At 40.3% G+C, this 16,938-nt stretch overlaps 1 protein-coding gene across 1 annotated transcript in view; it reads left to right on the top strand.

Annotated features, from left to right (window-relative positions):
* The first annotated feature begins 4,418 nt into the window (after window positions 1-4,418).
* adgra2 (adhesion G protein-coupled receptor A2) overlaps window positions 4,419-16,938 on the top strand; it is a 57,715-nt gene continuing 45,195 nt past the window's right edge. The window contains exon 1 of the mRNA XM_038285750.1: window positions 4,419-5,480. Coding sequence (XP_038141678.1) covers window positions 5,179-5,480 — 302 coding nt within the window. The 5' untranslated portion in view covers window positions 4,419-5,178. The remainder of the gene's footprint in view (window positions 5,481-16,938) is intronic.

Genomic DNA, 16,938 nt, shown 5'->3' with positions numbered 1-16,938 from the left:
AATTGTTAAAATGTAAAAATGTACATTCAATGTAAAACTCTCATCAAACTATGAAAAAATCCTGCGGCACCCCTGTAGTGACCTCGGGGTACCCCTAGGTGCCGCGGCACCCACTTTGAAAACCCCTGGGCTAAACCATGCTCTGGCTGAACATGCAAACTCAGGAGTTTCCTGCTTCTACGCAAACGTGCTACAAACTTAACTGTCATCCATCCCTAAGAAGAATTCACCAAATATGAAAAAGACCATAACTAAATCCCATAAGAAACCTTTGGAATGAGCTGGGAGGAAACTGTACATAGATGACAGGGGCTCTGGAGGATCTTAAAAGAGCAAAAAAGTCAAAGATACTCCTCTCTGTATGCTTCTGTATTGTAAACTGTTCTAGAGGACAATGGACTAACTTTTTTAGTTTATGTTTCAGTTATGATCGTGATTCTGTAACATTTCTTCTTACTATTATTTCCTTCATCTTTCTACTTGCCTTGTTAAAGTGTGATATATTGCTGCTGTTATATTTTTCCTAAACCATCTGTTGCTGTTGCCTGTGCTTAAAAATACTCTGACTTTGCTACTTTCATGATAAATATACCATATAATCTTATATCTCTCTTGCTGCTTCTATACTGGAACGGTCCAATATAGTCCTTTTATATAGTTTTTATTTATCCTTTTTTTATTCATATTTTTATAACTCGTTACCAATGCACAGCTGGAAAACAGGACTACGATGAAAAGTAGCCTTTGGTTAATTCTGACATGTTTACAGGTGTTCTGTTGTTAATATGTACAGTCCTGGTAAATAAATAAATTAAAATGAACAGAAAATGGTTGCAAAAACTAAATCTCTTCATGTAAGATTATGCATGCTGGTAAAAAATGTACTTATTTTGAAACTGTTTCCACATCTTGATCAGCTTTGCCAACTAACACTTATCACCACCATTATTACGTCTCGGTCTTTGTTCATTTTCATGCTTACAGTCCTCTATTTGATCATAAGTCTTTCTCCAGGAACAATATAGAAATTAGTGAAGTGCAGCCTATCTATAAAAGTCTTTGCTTCCTCCTCTTCCCGCCAATTGAATCGACGGTCTTTGATCTGCTCAGGCACACAATACACAAGAGGCTTTAGCCTTCATTCATAACTTTGCTTCGCTCCTCTTGTCCAGACACACATTGAAAGCAGGACCTTCCTTTGTTGTAGATGGAAACAGCTCATTCAAAACAACAGGACAACCTGTAGTTTATTGAGGATATTTTTCTTTTATTAAAAGGCTACTTGATTTTTATATCAGTTTCCCTTCATTTTATCATGGTTTAACTATTTCTGGTTGCATGTTATTTTACTTCCATTTTAATATAGTGCAAAATATGATGAGAGACTTCCAGTAGATCCTTACAGTAAGTGTTATTATTCTCCCCTTTAGGGGCTTCTTTTTGAGTTTTCAGTTATGTCATTCTGTTTTTTTGGTCATTGTTTTTTTCTGTTTTGTGTCATTTTGGTTGTTTTCTAGTTATATTTAAGCAGTGTTTGTTTTTTTGTGTTGCTCTCTGTTGCCCCCTTGTGCCAGTCTCCTTTCTCCTAGCTGCTTCTATCCACACCTGCTCCCTGTTAGCTGATTAGCCCTTTGTTCTCTCTCCCATATACACTATATTGCCAAAAGTATTTGCTCACCTGCCTTGACTCACATATGAGCTTAAGTGACATCCCGTTCCTAATCCATAGGGTTCAATATGACATCGGTCCACCCTTTGCAGCTAGAACAGCTTCAACTCTTCTGGGAAGGCTGTCCACAAGGTTTAGGAGTGTGTTTATGGGAATTTTTGACCATTCTTCCAGAAGCGCATTTGTGAGGTTGCACACTGATGTTGGACGAGAAGGCCTGGCTCTCAGTCTCCGCTCTAATTCATCCCAAAGGTGTTCTATCGGGTTGAGGTCAGGACTCTGTGCAGGCCAGTCAAGTTCATCCACACCAGACTCTGTCATCCATGTCTTTATGGACCTTGCTTTGTGCACTGGTGCACAGTCATGTTGGAAGAGGAAGGGGCCAGCTCCAAACTGTTCCCACAAAGTTGGGAGCATGGAATTGTCCAAAATGTCTTGGTATGCTGAAGCATTCAGAGTTCCTTTCACTGGAACTAAGGGGCCAAGCCCAGCTCCTGAAAAACAACCCCACACCATAATCCCCCCTCCACCAAACTTTACACTTGGCACAATGCAGTCAGACAAGTACCGTTCTCCTGGCAACCGCCAAACCCAGACCCGTCCATCAGATTGCCAGATGGAGAAGCGCGATTCGTCACTCCAGAGAACGCGTCTCCACTGCTCTAGAGTCCAGTGGCGGCGTGCTTTACACCACCGCATCCGACGCTTTGCATTGCACTTGGTGATGTATGGCTTGGATGCAGCTGCTCGACCATGGAAACCCATTCCATGAAGCTCTCTGCGCACTGTTCTTGAGCTAATCTGAAGGCCACATGAAGTTTGGAGGTCTGTAGTGATTGACTCTGCAGAAAGTTGGCGACCTCTTCGCACTATGCGCGTCAGCATCCGCTGACCCCGCTCCGTCAGTTTACGTGGCCTACCACTTCGTGGCTGAGTTGCTGTCGTTCCCAAACACTTCCATTTTCTTATAATACAGCTGACAGTTGACTGTGGAATATTTAGGAGCGAGGAAATTTCACGACTGGATTTGTTGCACAGGTGGCATCCTATCACAGTTCCACGCTGGAATTCACTGAGCTCCTGAGAGCGACCCATTCTTTCACAAATGTTTGTAAAAACAGTCTGCATGCCTAGGTGCTTGAATTTATACACCTGTGGCCATGGAAGTGATTGGAACACCTGATTCCAATAATTTGGATGGGTGAGCAAATACTTTTGGCAATATAGTGTATATTCCTCCTGTGGAACTCCTCAGTACTGGTTTCTCTTTGTTACTTCCCTGGTGTTTCCTGGTTTTCTGTTCCTGGATTTGAGTTGCCATAAATTATTGCATTAAATCTGCAGGAACTCATTTCTGCCTCCTCATCTCTGCATTTGGATCCACAACCTCCACCCAACCTTGGCATTATAATGATTGATCTCAGCCTGTGGTTTCGCTGAGTGCTACTTTTGCTTCGATTGTAGCCTTCAACCTGTCTGCAATGCTGGGTTTGGTGAATCAAATCTTCCTCTTACAAAACCACACAGAGTCTTCATAAGCTTCAGGGCAGGTTAGTATTAAGAAGGCTCATTAAGAAGGTTTTAGCACTTTTGACAGTGTAGGGAAGTGCCAATTCCTGAAGAGAAATAAAACCAGCATCCAAAAAAAAGCATCAAATATCCCCATAAAGTTTCTCTACACAGAGAATGACGAGGTTTTTCAATAATTCCAATATGAGCTGAATTTGGACACATTGAATCTATAGCAGTAGATGGGATATTTCTTAAAATAATCACTGAGGAACACAACTACTTTTCTGCTCCTAACATAGACTCTGATACTTAGACTTTTGGATCGCTCAACCAAACCAGTCCCTTCTCACCTTAGCAGTAGTAGGATGCTTGTGAGATTGCCACTGGATGTAAAAGCCTTAGCCCTTGTATCTATTAAAGTTCTGACTCCTGCTGCAATCCTGCCTTATGAATCTCTCCCAGACTCTTAACTTTTCTTTTCTTTGGAATGTTTTCAAGGCTTCAATAACCCCTGTAGCCTGTGCAGATTGTTCCACCACACTTTTTCCATCCAACAAACTTTCCATTCATTTGCTTTGATAATGGACTTTCATATCTTACCATAATTAATAAGGGAGCAACTGTCTTGTAGACAACTGTTAAGTCTATGATTATATTTGGCCATTTTAAACATTTTATTTTTATTTTTTGCTCTTACATTTATTTTCATGACAAATTGATTTGAAGTATTTTATTATCATACTCTTATGTCATGATATATCTATACAATATTGGTTTTTAACTTTTTTGATTGACTGTTTTAAAAGCATTTGTCATGAACTGAGGTCACCTTTATGGAAATAACGCAGAATTCAAATTCATCAATAACGTTCTTCTAAAGTATTATTCTTGTCTGAATATTACCTGTACTTATGGAACCATTATTTATCCTGAACTTGCTGCTTTTGCACTTCTGGTTAGACCTAAACTGCATTTCGTTGCCTTGTACCTGTACCTGTGTAATGACAATAAATTTGAATCTAATCTAATCTAATTGGAAATGAAATTAGAAGGGACACAATTGATTGTAAAGCAGAATAAATCATTTCAAATTCCTCTTGATTCTTTCAGCTATGATTTCAAGCTGTGTTCAGGACTAAAGGGGAAGTGTAACATACATGTTTGAGGCGCTAAAGGCGGTGATATCCCTATAGAAACCTGCTCAGGTTCTGATTCGCTGTTGGGTTGGTTGATCCGTATGCGCTAGGACCGCGGGGACCAGAGCGCAAACGGAATGGGCGCACTTTGGGTAGTATAGCCTCAACTGAGGGAGTTTGGAGACTGACTGAGGCATACATACAAATCCTCACTTTATTTTGAGAATTTTCAGTGGAGCAGATGAGGACCAAACCTCCTTCTTTATTCTGTTTTCCGCTTTCAGTTTAAATCCAGGTTGGCCGTGCGTGAGAGTGCGGAGACCTCCCGAGAATCGAGGAGAAAAGCGAGGAAAACTTTGAAAAAAGTCTCGAAACAAGACAGGAAAGTTGCAGAACGGACTTTATTCATTGCTTCCTTTGGAAATAACAGTGACTCGGACTCTATGTGCGTCAGTTCTGCAGTAAATCAGCGCTGATTGACTTTCAGCAGGAAAGATAACGGTAACTTGGACACTCCCATGAATCCTAAAATAAGAGTAAATCTATTTTAGTCTATATGCCTCCATGATTCTGAAAGCAAACGCTATTATAGTCGTTGGTAACTCTTGGATGGACCCCACTACTTTGGATCTATGAGCATTTTGGAGCAAAGGGGAGCCGTGCGCCCAGGCTGCCATGACATAACGGGACATTTGGGAAATCAGCGTCTCTGAATGTTTCTGTGATGACCGGATGAGATGGAAGTTCATTGTTAAGTGACTGACTTTTACAATTCATTCATTTATTTAAGCCCCACAGGATCAGTTGTCTTCTCCTCCCGTTTTTAAACTCCAACCGAGATCTTCACGGTGGAGTTATGGGATGACTGGAGGCGGGGGTGCAGCTGAGGTGAGATCCAGGCGAAGGACAATGGTTGCGCCCGCAGCTGGCATCCCTCTGTGGCCGGGGCATCTGGTCCTGATGCTGCTGCTTCTGCCAACCTGCGGAGCGGGACTCGTCCAGGTTTGCCCCGGGCCGCTTGCCTCCACCAACGGCTGCAGCTGCGCGGAGGATCGCCCCAAGACGCACGGGGCTCAGCCTGTGGGCAGAAGGGTGAGCTGCAGCAAGGAGGAGCTGGTGGAACTTCCTGACTTCAGCTTGTTCCCCAACAGGACGGTCACTCTGTAAGTTATCTCCTAATACTCATATGCAAAGTAAAGTAAAGTTTTCCAAGTCTGCATGATTTATTTTTTCATTTTAGGAATAATCACTGTTAATTCCAGAGTTGCCATTCTTAGACCTACATTCTCATGCAACTTTGGTCTGAAAAGTTTCTTTTGTTGCTGAAAACTGCAAAAGGTTTTACTTGTATTTTCAAAATCTATTGGAAAAAAAACGGTCACTTCCTGTCATCTTCCTGAAGAGGCCTTCCTTCCTGTGAGGCAAAGTGTTGGCAGCATAATGCTGTGGGAACCCCTGTTTTTCAGCACAGACAGGGAAGTTGCTCAGCCTTTCTGTGAGAATGGATTGAGGTAAATAAAGGGCAATTCTGGATAAAACCCTAGACCTGAAACCAGGAGAGAGTCTCTCCCATATCAGCAAGTTACTCTTTTAATATGTTAAATGGCCCAGTCCAAGTCTAGAGCTAAAACCAACTGGAGAATTTTTTTAAAAATATGCATTATTTTCAACAAGTCTGTTCTGCTTTTTTTTTCTATCAAAAGCAACACCTATATGGATGTTTAAGGTTTAGTAAAGCACAGGGGACATGTTAAAGATCTGTGTTTGTATCCAGTCAGGTCTCCATCCATGCTGTCAGATCATGCTGAGACCCTGTAGCCATCATACAATTTGTAAGGTCAGATGTTTTGCTCTTGATCTGCTCTCATGTAGCAGTGAAGGGTTTAGTAGTTCCTCTCTGCAAAGCATTAAGGAGTTCTGTGATCATCATCAGGTCCGGCCTCTTTGACACAACTCTGTCACTTTAAATTTGCCTCAGCCAGACCCCTCTGCTTTCAGCTAACTCCTCGGCCGACCACCTCCACACATGGTCCAGCTGATCTTGGCTTTGCAAAAAACAGAAATAAATTGAAACACACTGTGGGTGTTTTAAATCAGAGTGCTTGAACTGGTGGCCTGGCTCTCACTTTAAAGACAGCAACACCCTGTCTCTCCGTCTCCTTCTGAGAGCGAGAACACCACTGATTCTGGGCCAGTTCACTTCTATATTTTTAATTAAGAGGCACTTAGTTGTGTGGTCTTTTTTGGAGCAAACTTTAAAGGGCCTCGACATGGGCCAAAACACACTATCATTCCTGATAGATTGCTGATCTGTTAGTGACACATATTTTGGGGTGGTGTTTTGATCTGTTGCAAAGCAGACCTTTATTATCTGCTGCTCAGAGTTTCTTAAATCATCGCTCATTCCCACACTATGCTGCTCTTTTTCTACTCTTGCAAAGTGGAGGAAATGCAACATTTTTTTTATAAGGATGCAAAAATGTATTTGCTCACAGAGATATTTGTTATTTGATTTCTTTATCTTCTACAAATCTTAAATGTTTTCTTCTTCAAACAAATCTTGATTTATGATTTAAGATAAAAAAAAATATCAAGACCAACTTACCTCAATGCAAAAAAAAAGGCATTGCTGCCTGACTTTATTGGGGGTTGTGCCATTATTTGCACACAAAAAAAGAGTCTTTACCATTGCTGAACAGGTATTTTGTTAGACAGTCATTTAACAGACTTTGACTAGGCCACTCCAGAACCTATTTTTTGTCATTCTGAGGTTGACATGCTTGTCACTTTCAGGATTTTGACCCACTTCATAAATTGTTGGGGAGCACAGTTCATGGTTTCATCAATTATGTTTAATGCACCAGATGGAATGGGTGGTGCACCTTCCACAACTTTTAAAGCAGCTAATTAATGTCAGAGACTTTGTGTCTAAATTTATCTGGAAATTTCTTAAGAGCTGAATGTCTTAGTTTATTTTATTTCCTGTTGTCAGACAAACTCTGGTTAAAATATTTCTTCATTCAACAGGTTTGACTGTAATCAGGGTAAAAGTATAAATTAAACCAGAAAATGTGGAGACTCAAAGTTTATCCCTTAATTAATGGCATATTTCATTCTGTTGCTAGTTGGGTTATCTTTGTCTGTAATTAAAATTGATCTAGAAATCTGAAACATTTTAGATGTTACAAGATATAAGAATGTAGAGGAAATCTTTGAGGGGGCAAATTATATTGCATTGGAGCAAGCATATGAGGTAAAGTATGGACATTTTGGTCTCAGGAGGCCATGATCCAGCCACATGTCCATTTATAGGGCCTCGTGTTTTTGCTTAATAAAGGCAAGACAAACATCTGTGGAACACATTGCTGAAATGTGGAGGACGGAATGGCTGGGTTGGCAGTGGTTGAGGTGATTGAAGATAATTTTCTTTTCCCGCACCTACTAATTTTGGTCGGGTTGTTTTTCCGCAGCCGCTTGGCGTTTTGTGGCACGTTCACAAGGCGCAAACAATCTGGCGCTCCATTTTTGTTACCTTGCCTGAGAACAGCAGCGTCTGGAAGGTTTTGTTTTCCTGATGCATTCAGTGGGCCCTTTGAATGCCAGCGTTCCCAGCACAGCTCGTGACATTAGCTCCAGATGTGGAATGCTATGGAGCTCTTGTTAGTGTTTGTGTTATTCCTGGCATTCCTCAGTCTGCCCTGAGCCTGCAGACACTACCCCAGGTGCGACAGGGAAACTTTTTCTGTACCCGGTTCGAGGAGTCCTTTCTGCTGAGGCTTGTCTGGAGAAAAGCTCTTCTCCAAGTGTTGCAGGCGAAGGCTGGAGGACAGCCGGTCCTTGGCTTCCGGAGCCGACTGCATCGTGTAATGCACAACAGCTGGCCCCCGGTGAACATTCCAGCTGAGGCCCCTCAGCATCATGGGAAATCCCAATGGGGATTTGTTTATTAAAACTATTAGCTGGCTGTTTGTTGTTCCTGCCAGCCAAAAAGGAGCAAGTAGTCTCGCCACTTTTGTCACCTCTTTACTTAAGCTTAATAGGGTCTGAGCTGCTCTTAAATCACACCGCCTCCTTGTTGCAAACTTCCTCTTATTTGACTTTGTGAATACAGAACCTTTGTCTCCCCTATTTTCCTTTATCTGCTGCTCCCCACTTTTCTTCTCTTCCCACCCCTTCTATCATGAGTTCATCCACATGCAGTAACTCTCAACCTAAATATTTAGTTGACTTGGTAGGAAACTGCCATGTCCAAACTTCTTCCAGATGTGAGCCTGCACAGGCCTGTGTTTAGGCCTAATTATGCACGGCTGCAAAGGGGCCGGATCGCTGCGTTGGGACAAGGGGAAGCAGGAGGGAACAGAAGAGATGGGAAGGGGAAATAAGTTAGGAGGGTGAGAGTCAAGAGAAATATTTTGGGGTGAAAGTGGAGGGAAAAAAGGCAGAGGTTGATAAGAGGTCAAGGAGGAGGAGAAAGTTCAACATGAGGGGTAGAAGAAGTGGGAAAGAAGGAAAAAAAAGAGTAGGGAGGATAGAGGGGAGAAGCTTGGCAGGCGGTTCAGAGGGATTGGCCCCGGGAGACTGAAAACTCCCCAGCCCCTGACTAACAGATCTGTAGCAGTGGGGTGAAAGAGAAGAGGAGGAGGCAAGGCGCCTCTGGAAGCAACATAACTTTGCTTCCAAACTGACGCCTCTCATCCTAATTAATAATTGTCTTTGAGAGATGAGGAGTCATAGAATCTATGGTGATTTTTTACAATCAACTTCAACTTCCAGACATTTGATCAAAGTAAAACAACAAATATTAGTGTTTTTAACAGAACTTCATGTGATAACAACAACGAGAAAGACTTTAAATTAACTATAAGTGGCTTCATTATCCGTTTTCACCTCCATCTATGTTACTCTCATTTTTGACCATTTGCCGGATGATGCTGCCACTACCGTGTTTCGCCACTGGAGTTTTAGTTCTCTGTCACTCGAATCTTTTCTCATTTTAACCAAACACTTCAAATTTGTTCTCATCTCAGTGTTTGATATTGTTTCCAGTTTGCTGGCAAACTTTTGGGCAAATCTTCCTTAGATCTTTTTAAAAAAATAACCTTTCTGCTAACCACTCTTCCATACCGGCTGGATTTTTGCTCTGCACATCTGTATGACAGATCCTATTACCTGAGCTGGGGATCTCTGCAGCTCCCAGAGAGTTACCACAGTCTTATCAAATGATGCACAGATTAAATCTCTTCATAAATAAGTGAGATGTAAAGGTGGTTATTTGCACTAAATTTTAAAAGCGGATATCAGATTGGGGCTGAAAACACATGCCTGTCCTGTTCCTACACATTATTATGTAAACCACAAATTCTCTTCTTTTTACCACAATACAAAAATCATTGGTATTACTAGTTAATAAATGATTGTAATGAGTTAATTATAAAAATCACAGCAGAGAGAGACCCTCTCTCGGTGCCCTGTGGTAGCAGCTGTGTCTGTTTTGATGTTTTAATGGATAACAGACAAGTGAAGAGAATGTACAGTGGCAGTTTATGTGTGAACAGGCATGTGCCTCATCCTGTGGCTTTTACCAAAGTAGAAACCAAACTCCTCCCTGCGCATACTTCAGTTGTCATCGTCGTCAGTGACTGATAGCTTTGGCTCTGGTGGGTGCCAACCTAAACGAGTGGGCACAAATGCTCAGGGTGGGGGGGTCAGCATGCCCTGCTCATTCAAGACAGCTGCAGGGACGTCCTGAATGAACATCAGTGTTGTTTGGCTCACAGGGTTTGAGACTGAAATATCCTGACAGCACAGACATATTTTTATCATTAAGGACTTGGTCTTAAAAGAACACTTCTAGCGTTTGCATTGCCTTCTGAAAATATGAATAGCTCTTTTACTTTTTTTTTTTAACATTTTGTCTTATTATAACCACAAAATCAGTATATTTTATTTTTTTGGGGGGGGGGGGGGGGTATGTGATGCACATATTGACAAAAAATCATAACTATAAAGTGGGAAGAAAATAGCAGTTTTGCTGTTACAGGATCCTGGTCAACACCAGGATCCTGTAACAGCAAAACAACAAAGAAGCTGCAATAAGGAGCTTTCACAAAGGTAGTAACCTTATCAGGAACATTACAGCAGAATGTGTCACTGCTTCGGCCAACAGGTTATAATGAGATATGATCAAAGCAGAAGGTAAACCAAAGGTTTATCCAATAAAGAGTTGCTTTTTGACAGCTTTGGTTATTTTGTACTTTGCAAAAACATACATATGTACCTCTTTAATGTTAGGTTTTGATAAAGTGCGTCTAATTCACTTCACAAAGTTATTGAATTACTAAACAGACCATGTGTAACTTAATTTAATTTTTAAAATACAGGCAGGTTATAGAACCCTGAAAATATCACAAACTGTAATAATGTTGCAGATCAATGTTTGACCAATACCAAATGAAAGAAGTAATATACAGTATGTAGCCATAACTTAAACAAACTGAACTGGCAAGGCAATCATTGTTTAGAGGATCAGCTAAGAGAACCTCGGTAGCTCTGGAGGAGATGCAGCGAGCCTTATCATTGGTGGAATCTGTTGAAATTAAAACTATGAGTTGTCGATCATTAACACCTATAAAATGCCTGAACTCTTTGGCTACGTTCATACTGCAGGCATTAATGCTCATTCTGATTTTTAGTGAAATCTGATTCTTTTGCCTGGTTTTTCACATTTCCAAATATGTGTGACTTGTAAGTTGATCTGTGTTAACTGCATTCACACAACTAACACTAAGTGTCCTGCATGCTTAGTAGAGGATGCAATGACGTCACAAACGAGTGTGCTCTGTGTTTACGATATAAACATGGATGGTAGTGCTGGAGTGCATCTTGAAATTTTTCATATTTCCCACCTCAGCCAGTGCATTAAAAATAAAATCTTTTTAGGAAGGTTGGAAGTAAAGACTTCTTTCCCCATTATCGTCTGCCATGGTTGTTTTTTTCGTTCTTCTGCACAGCAAGACGCACAATAGTGACCTTTTGATGACATATAGGTTTGATGAATGTACCTGGCCGTATAGACACAGATCACATTTGAAAAGATCAGATATGTATCAGATGTAGGACCACATATCCATGTGGCCTAGTCGCATTGGAACAAATAGAATCTGTGTATTTCAGACTGTCATGAAAAGATCAGATTCAGGTCGCATGTGGGCAAAGAAATCGGATTTGGGTTACTGCAGGATGCTGTGCTATAAAACATAACAAATATAAAACATAAAACGTGGAAATAGAGGATTTGAGCAAATAAGATATAATAAGTCCACTAATCTACCTTTAACTTGTGGTATTTCAAAATGTGCATAAGTTTAAGGGGTGTGAAAAGTTTTCCCAAAAATGTTAAATCTAATACTGATTTGAAGTTGTTTTTTTTTTTTTTCATACAATATGTCTCCCCTTGGTTGACCCTCAGGTTTTCTTTTTTCGGCTGCGCATTTGATGAGTCTTCTCAATTTATGTCACATCAAAGTCTCCCTGAACACCGCAGCTTGATTTAACAGCTACAGCACAACTCTGTGTTTATTTCAAAACCATTTCATCTTTTGAGTCACATTGTAAGTGTCTCAGCTGTGCCATATGTAGCCGTCCGCTGAGAAGCCTGCAGCTGTTCTGGTGGTTTATCCTTGATTCATACGTGTTGAGATGGGAGGATGTTGACAAAATGTCCCAGGCCCTTTTCTTATCAGCGGGGAGAATTCCAGTAGTGGGCAGAAAGCTGGAACTCAGGCATTCCTGCAGTGATGAGGTTTATTTATGTGTGGAAAGGTGATGAGAGAAAGGGGGAGCAGGCTCTACTCTGCATATGTTAGGTGGGGCGGCGGTCGGCAATAAATCAAAAAAGCAAACAAAGACCTGACACTGGATACTTGGAGCTTTGGAGTACAGCTGCAGCACCTGCCGGTGCCACACAAGCCCTGGGTTTTATTGTGCCAATGCAGGTCATTGGAGCAGGACAACGATGGGACACCAGTTCACGCCCCCACCCCCCAGCACTGTGGCTTCCTGCATATTTGGCCCAACGCATATTTCACTTATCACCTTGTTGTGTTTGTTGATTGGACGGCTGATATATTTTAAAACTTGGCGAAAACAGTTGTGTGTTGTCATAGTAATTTCATCCCCCCCAAGTGGCTTTTTGTTATTTTAGTTTTTCCTTTCGCGCCGCTCTCTTCTTATCTTACTCCAAAAATGCCTGACTTCGGACTTTCTTTGCCAGCGCTAACTTCCCGTTCCCCGTGTCTGACCACCGCAGCCCCTAAAGTTCCTGCTTAGGGTCAACAACACAGGAAAACAGACTGAGATAATACATGTCTGTGCTGCAGAGGCCCGCATCTGCACTCTGTGAACATTTGTATTCTTAAGAAATAAATTCTAGCTTTCACTTTTATTTGTAAAATTGCTGCTGCAAACAAATAAACTTTGTAAACCTTAGCATACTTTAGTATGTATTTTATCGCGTCTGGTAGAGTAGATGGTATAACTAAAAAGAATAAGAGTCAAAAAACTTTGTTGGATAAATATTACAGTATAACAGCATACATTTAAACCTGAATAACTTAAATACATTTTAAATATTATATAAACATAATGTATATGAACATGGCTGACATACAGTTCAGAATCTAAAGGCTTTATTAATTTGTTGGTCCAAACTTTGAAGCTAAAACACTAAGTTTAATGCCCTGTTCCACTACTCGCACTTCCACACTCACCTTCTTCAATTTTTCATTCCCGCTGATGGGAAAAAATGAATAGTGCTTCCCAATTCTCCAGAAAGGGTTTTGAACCCACCACATTTAGGGGTGTGGGCCTTTGATCCAGACTTTGGCTAAGCAGGCATCTAAAAGGGCATTTGTAAAGTGCATTACTCACAATTCATTGCTGCATGTGATGTTTTAATTAAAAAGGCAAAACACGTGGTAATGATCCAGCTCCTGCTCCTTGTAATTTGATTTTGATAAACATAAATTTCACTTTAAATCTTCTAACTCCCACAAAAAGATCATTATGATATTCATCTCAAATTCTGCACATGCTTCTATTTTACTGAACAACCAGGTGATAATTTGCAAAAGAGCTCATCGTTCATTAAAGATTGGTAGAGTAAGGGAAAAGGTTTGGTAAAATATAAAAACAAGACATTAATAATTTTTGTACAGCTTTACTTTTTGTACATCAATTTTGCCCCTCTGAGGCTTTATGATGGCAAATCTGTGTTTTGCAAGGTCCAATATTGTGTCACAAACCTAAAAAAGTAATGTACCAGTTTTGTAATTCAGAAGCTATTAGTCAGCTTTATATATATTTTTTAATATATAAAAACTATATATTTTTTGATCATGTGTTTATTTAAGAGCAACTATGCAAATTAACAGAAACCTAGAAAAAGTACACTATATTAAATTATTTTACATGTGAATCCCAGATTTTTCATGCTTCTTTGTCTTTTCTAAAAAAGTGCTTTAAATTAGTCCTACCTGCCGTTATCCATGCTGGGTCAGATCCTGACAATTGAAAAAAGAGGAAGGGGAAAGCAGAATAAAGCGTTAGCCCCGCTGCATGCAGTTAGCCAAGCCTTGTAGCTAAACCAGGTCCTGGAAAAAGTTAGAGTGTACCACCTCCATCTGTCTTTGGACTGCTGATTAGTTTTGATGTTCGGCTGATCACATCCAAACACTTTCACCTCCAGCTTTTCTTGGTGAGTTTGCTTTAAGGGATTTCACTGCCGCGACTCGAAATGTCAATCAGCTGCACTACGACTATGACGACAGTTCCTGTCAGCTTACTGCGCAGCTCTCCTGCGCTCTGAGCTCTGCTATCCTTTTGCATTGCAGAGGAGCGTATGCGCATGTTCAACTTTTAACGAGTCAATGGCCAAAGATTTTTGCGCCCCATGGTCACCAATCCGATGACGAAGGAAACAGCTTCACTCATTATTTAAGATTGAATTTTTATCTTGTACATCTAAAAAATATATTAATCCATTTTAAAATACTGACATTTTATAATTAAATTTTTATTTGTTTCAAGGTCATTGGGCCACCACTTCCTAACAGTCAGTTTCTGCTGATGTTGGACAATTTTTCTGAACATTTGTAATGTCAGACGCTGATGCTTGACCAAATGGCCTGGCCAAGTCACTGCTATAATTCCTTTTATTGGTTAGGCTAGGACTCTGTCCAACCGGTCTAATTTCTCCATGCTAAACTCTCTGACCCATATTTGCATGGACCTTGCTTTGGTACACATTCATGTTGGAACAGGAAGAAACCATTCCCCAAATGTTCCTAAAAAATGTATGGCTGAACTATTAAGGAATCCTTTCATTGAAACTAAAAGCCTGTGCATAACATCTATTAAAGAAAAAAAAAAGCTCCACACTATTATTCGTTTTCTTTTGGCAACTGCCGAATCTCCTCCTTCCTTAAATTGACAGACAGGGAGGCAAACTTCCTCCCTCCAGGTAATCCTGTCTCCTCTAATGTAGACTAAAGTCACTGCTTACTTCACATCCCTGCATCTAAGTCTTTGCATTGCATGTCCTGACATGGGGGTTGGTCGTCAATGGACAACCATTTTATTAGAGTCTGTGGAGAGTTTCTACAACCAATCAAATTTATATCTGCACTTCATAACCAAAGCTTGTGCCGATATTACAAAGTCATATGAAATGATCAACTTCATAGTTACTCATAAGAGAAATATCACTTTGATAAGAAGTATTATGATTTGTGATTTATTTGTACGACAATGACCTACAGTCATGTCCACTACAACCTTCTGCATGACGCTGCATTTAAGGGATGCTCACTGGCTCAGACTGATGCTTGATTTCAAACCTTTCATTTTAAACCTTGCAAGTTTCTCCTCTTATAATATTGTAAATCTCACAAAAATACTTACCAACTTGCCATAACTTTTTTTGATGCCTTATTATACATAATCACAGGGATATTTTGCAACAATCAATTCAAAAAAAAAAAAAAAAAACCCAAAACAACATATCTTTTGCCAGGAAATGAGAAGGTAGATCCAAATTTTAGATATTTAATTTGTTTAATTGCTAAAGAGAAACTACTTCATGCACCTATATACAGTTTATTCATTTTTTTTAGAGATTAATTTATGAATAAATTCTAAACCTTTGTATTGCATATAATTTTTTGTCTTGGGCACAGAGATATTGCAATACTTTAAACTCAGTGACCACATTTCTTTTATCGGTCTTGGTTTATTGCACCAATCAGAGGGGCAGAACCAGTTGGGAAATAGAACAACCAGCATTTATTAAAAATCTCTGTGGACGCAGTCTCCCTGTGTTTATTGATATGATGTAATCTCATATCCCTTAATGCAGAATCAAACCAGTCACTGGAAAGCATGTTGGTCTACCATATTCTTGTAGCATCCATCTTGTTGTTCAACATATTGTGGCACTTGCTGGTTTTGCAGCAAGTTCCCTGGCCCAAAGCAAGGTCTGAGTACTGAGCTCTGATGGTAATTAAAAAAAAAACTGATATAAACGAAGCTGGTAGTTTTCCATCAGATATATCTGAGTAAAACTACAGATTATTTGGAGCAGAACTATGTTAGCCAACTTATAAGAAAAAATAAACAAACATAAAGTAAAAACCTAAATTTTCCAGCCATCTCAGCCCAGAAGACAAAGGCTTGTTATGAGGCAGAACAATGAGACAATACACACATTCCTCTCTCTCTCTGGCTCTCTCTCTCTCTCTCTCAAACAGCTAAATTCACTAAATTGCCTCATTAAAATTGTAAAAACACTTTAGACAGTGATTAAACTGGCCATTGTGTTTCTGCTCTGCAGCCATAAACATTCCAGTTGGAGCTGTTTTGATGAATCTAACGCTCCAAATTTTGCAATAACTTGTTACAGCGTTACAGTAAGGCAGCTGTGATTCAGCTTTTGTTAATACTGCGCGGCAGCTACTTGTTTATGTCTTTAAAGGCCACTGCTTGTTCTGTTGTAATAAATTGTGTATAGAAACACATTCCATGGACAGTTTCTGTTTACAGAACTTGATGGATTGTCTTATAAGTCGTACTGCATGCAGGGGAAATGTGGATGTGTGTTAGCTTGCTTGTGCACATACATGTGGGAAGGGTGTGCACTGCCACAGCTCTCAAAATAGAGCTCGTTCCTCCCCTCTCTAATTAGAGACATTTTCAAAACTTGGATTTTAATTTTAGAATGGCAGCATTTGGACCTCTGGTTCATACACACACAGTTAAACATTTTCCATAAAAATAACTCCCATAGGTCAGACACTTGTGCATCTAAATCTCCAAACACACCCAGAAACCACAATGCCAAACTCCCTGCTAACCCAGGCATAATGCAGCATGCTCTGTAATAAGCGGTTGGACATATCAGATGCAGAGGCACGCTCAATATGCTGAGCATCACAACATGCAGATACAGTGCCTTGAAAGTGTGTCTGTAACTTGTGAGGTTTTGTCACATTCCATCACACTGCAAGCTTTAGTGTATTTTGCAGGATAGACTAACAGAAAGCGGGGCGCTATTTTGAAGTGGGAGGA

The sequence above is a fragment of the Cyprinodon tularosa genome, unplaced genomic scaffold, assembly GCF_016077235.1.
Source record: "Cyprinodon tularosa strain WSP-4 unplaced genomic scaffold, ASM1607723v1 ctg214, whole genome shotgun sequence".
In the NCBI taxonomy this organism is placed as follows: Eukaryota; Metazoa; Chordata; class Actinopteri; order Cyprinodontiformes; family Cyprinodontidae; genus Cyprinodon; species Cyprinodon tularosa.
The sequence above is the reverse complement of the archived record's forward strand: the minus strand, read 5'-3'. Positions and strand labels throughout refer to the sequence as shown.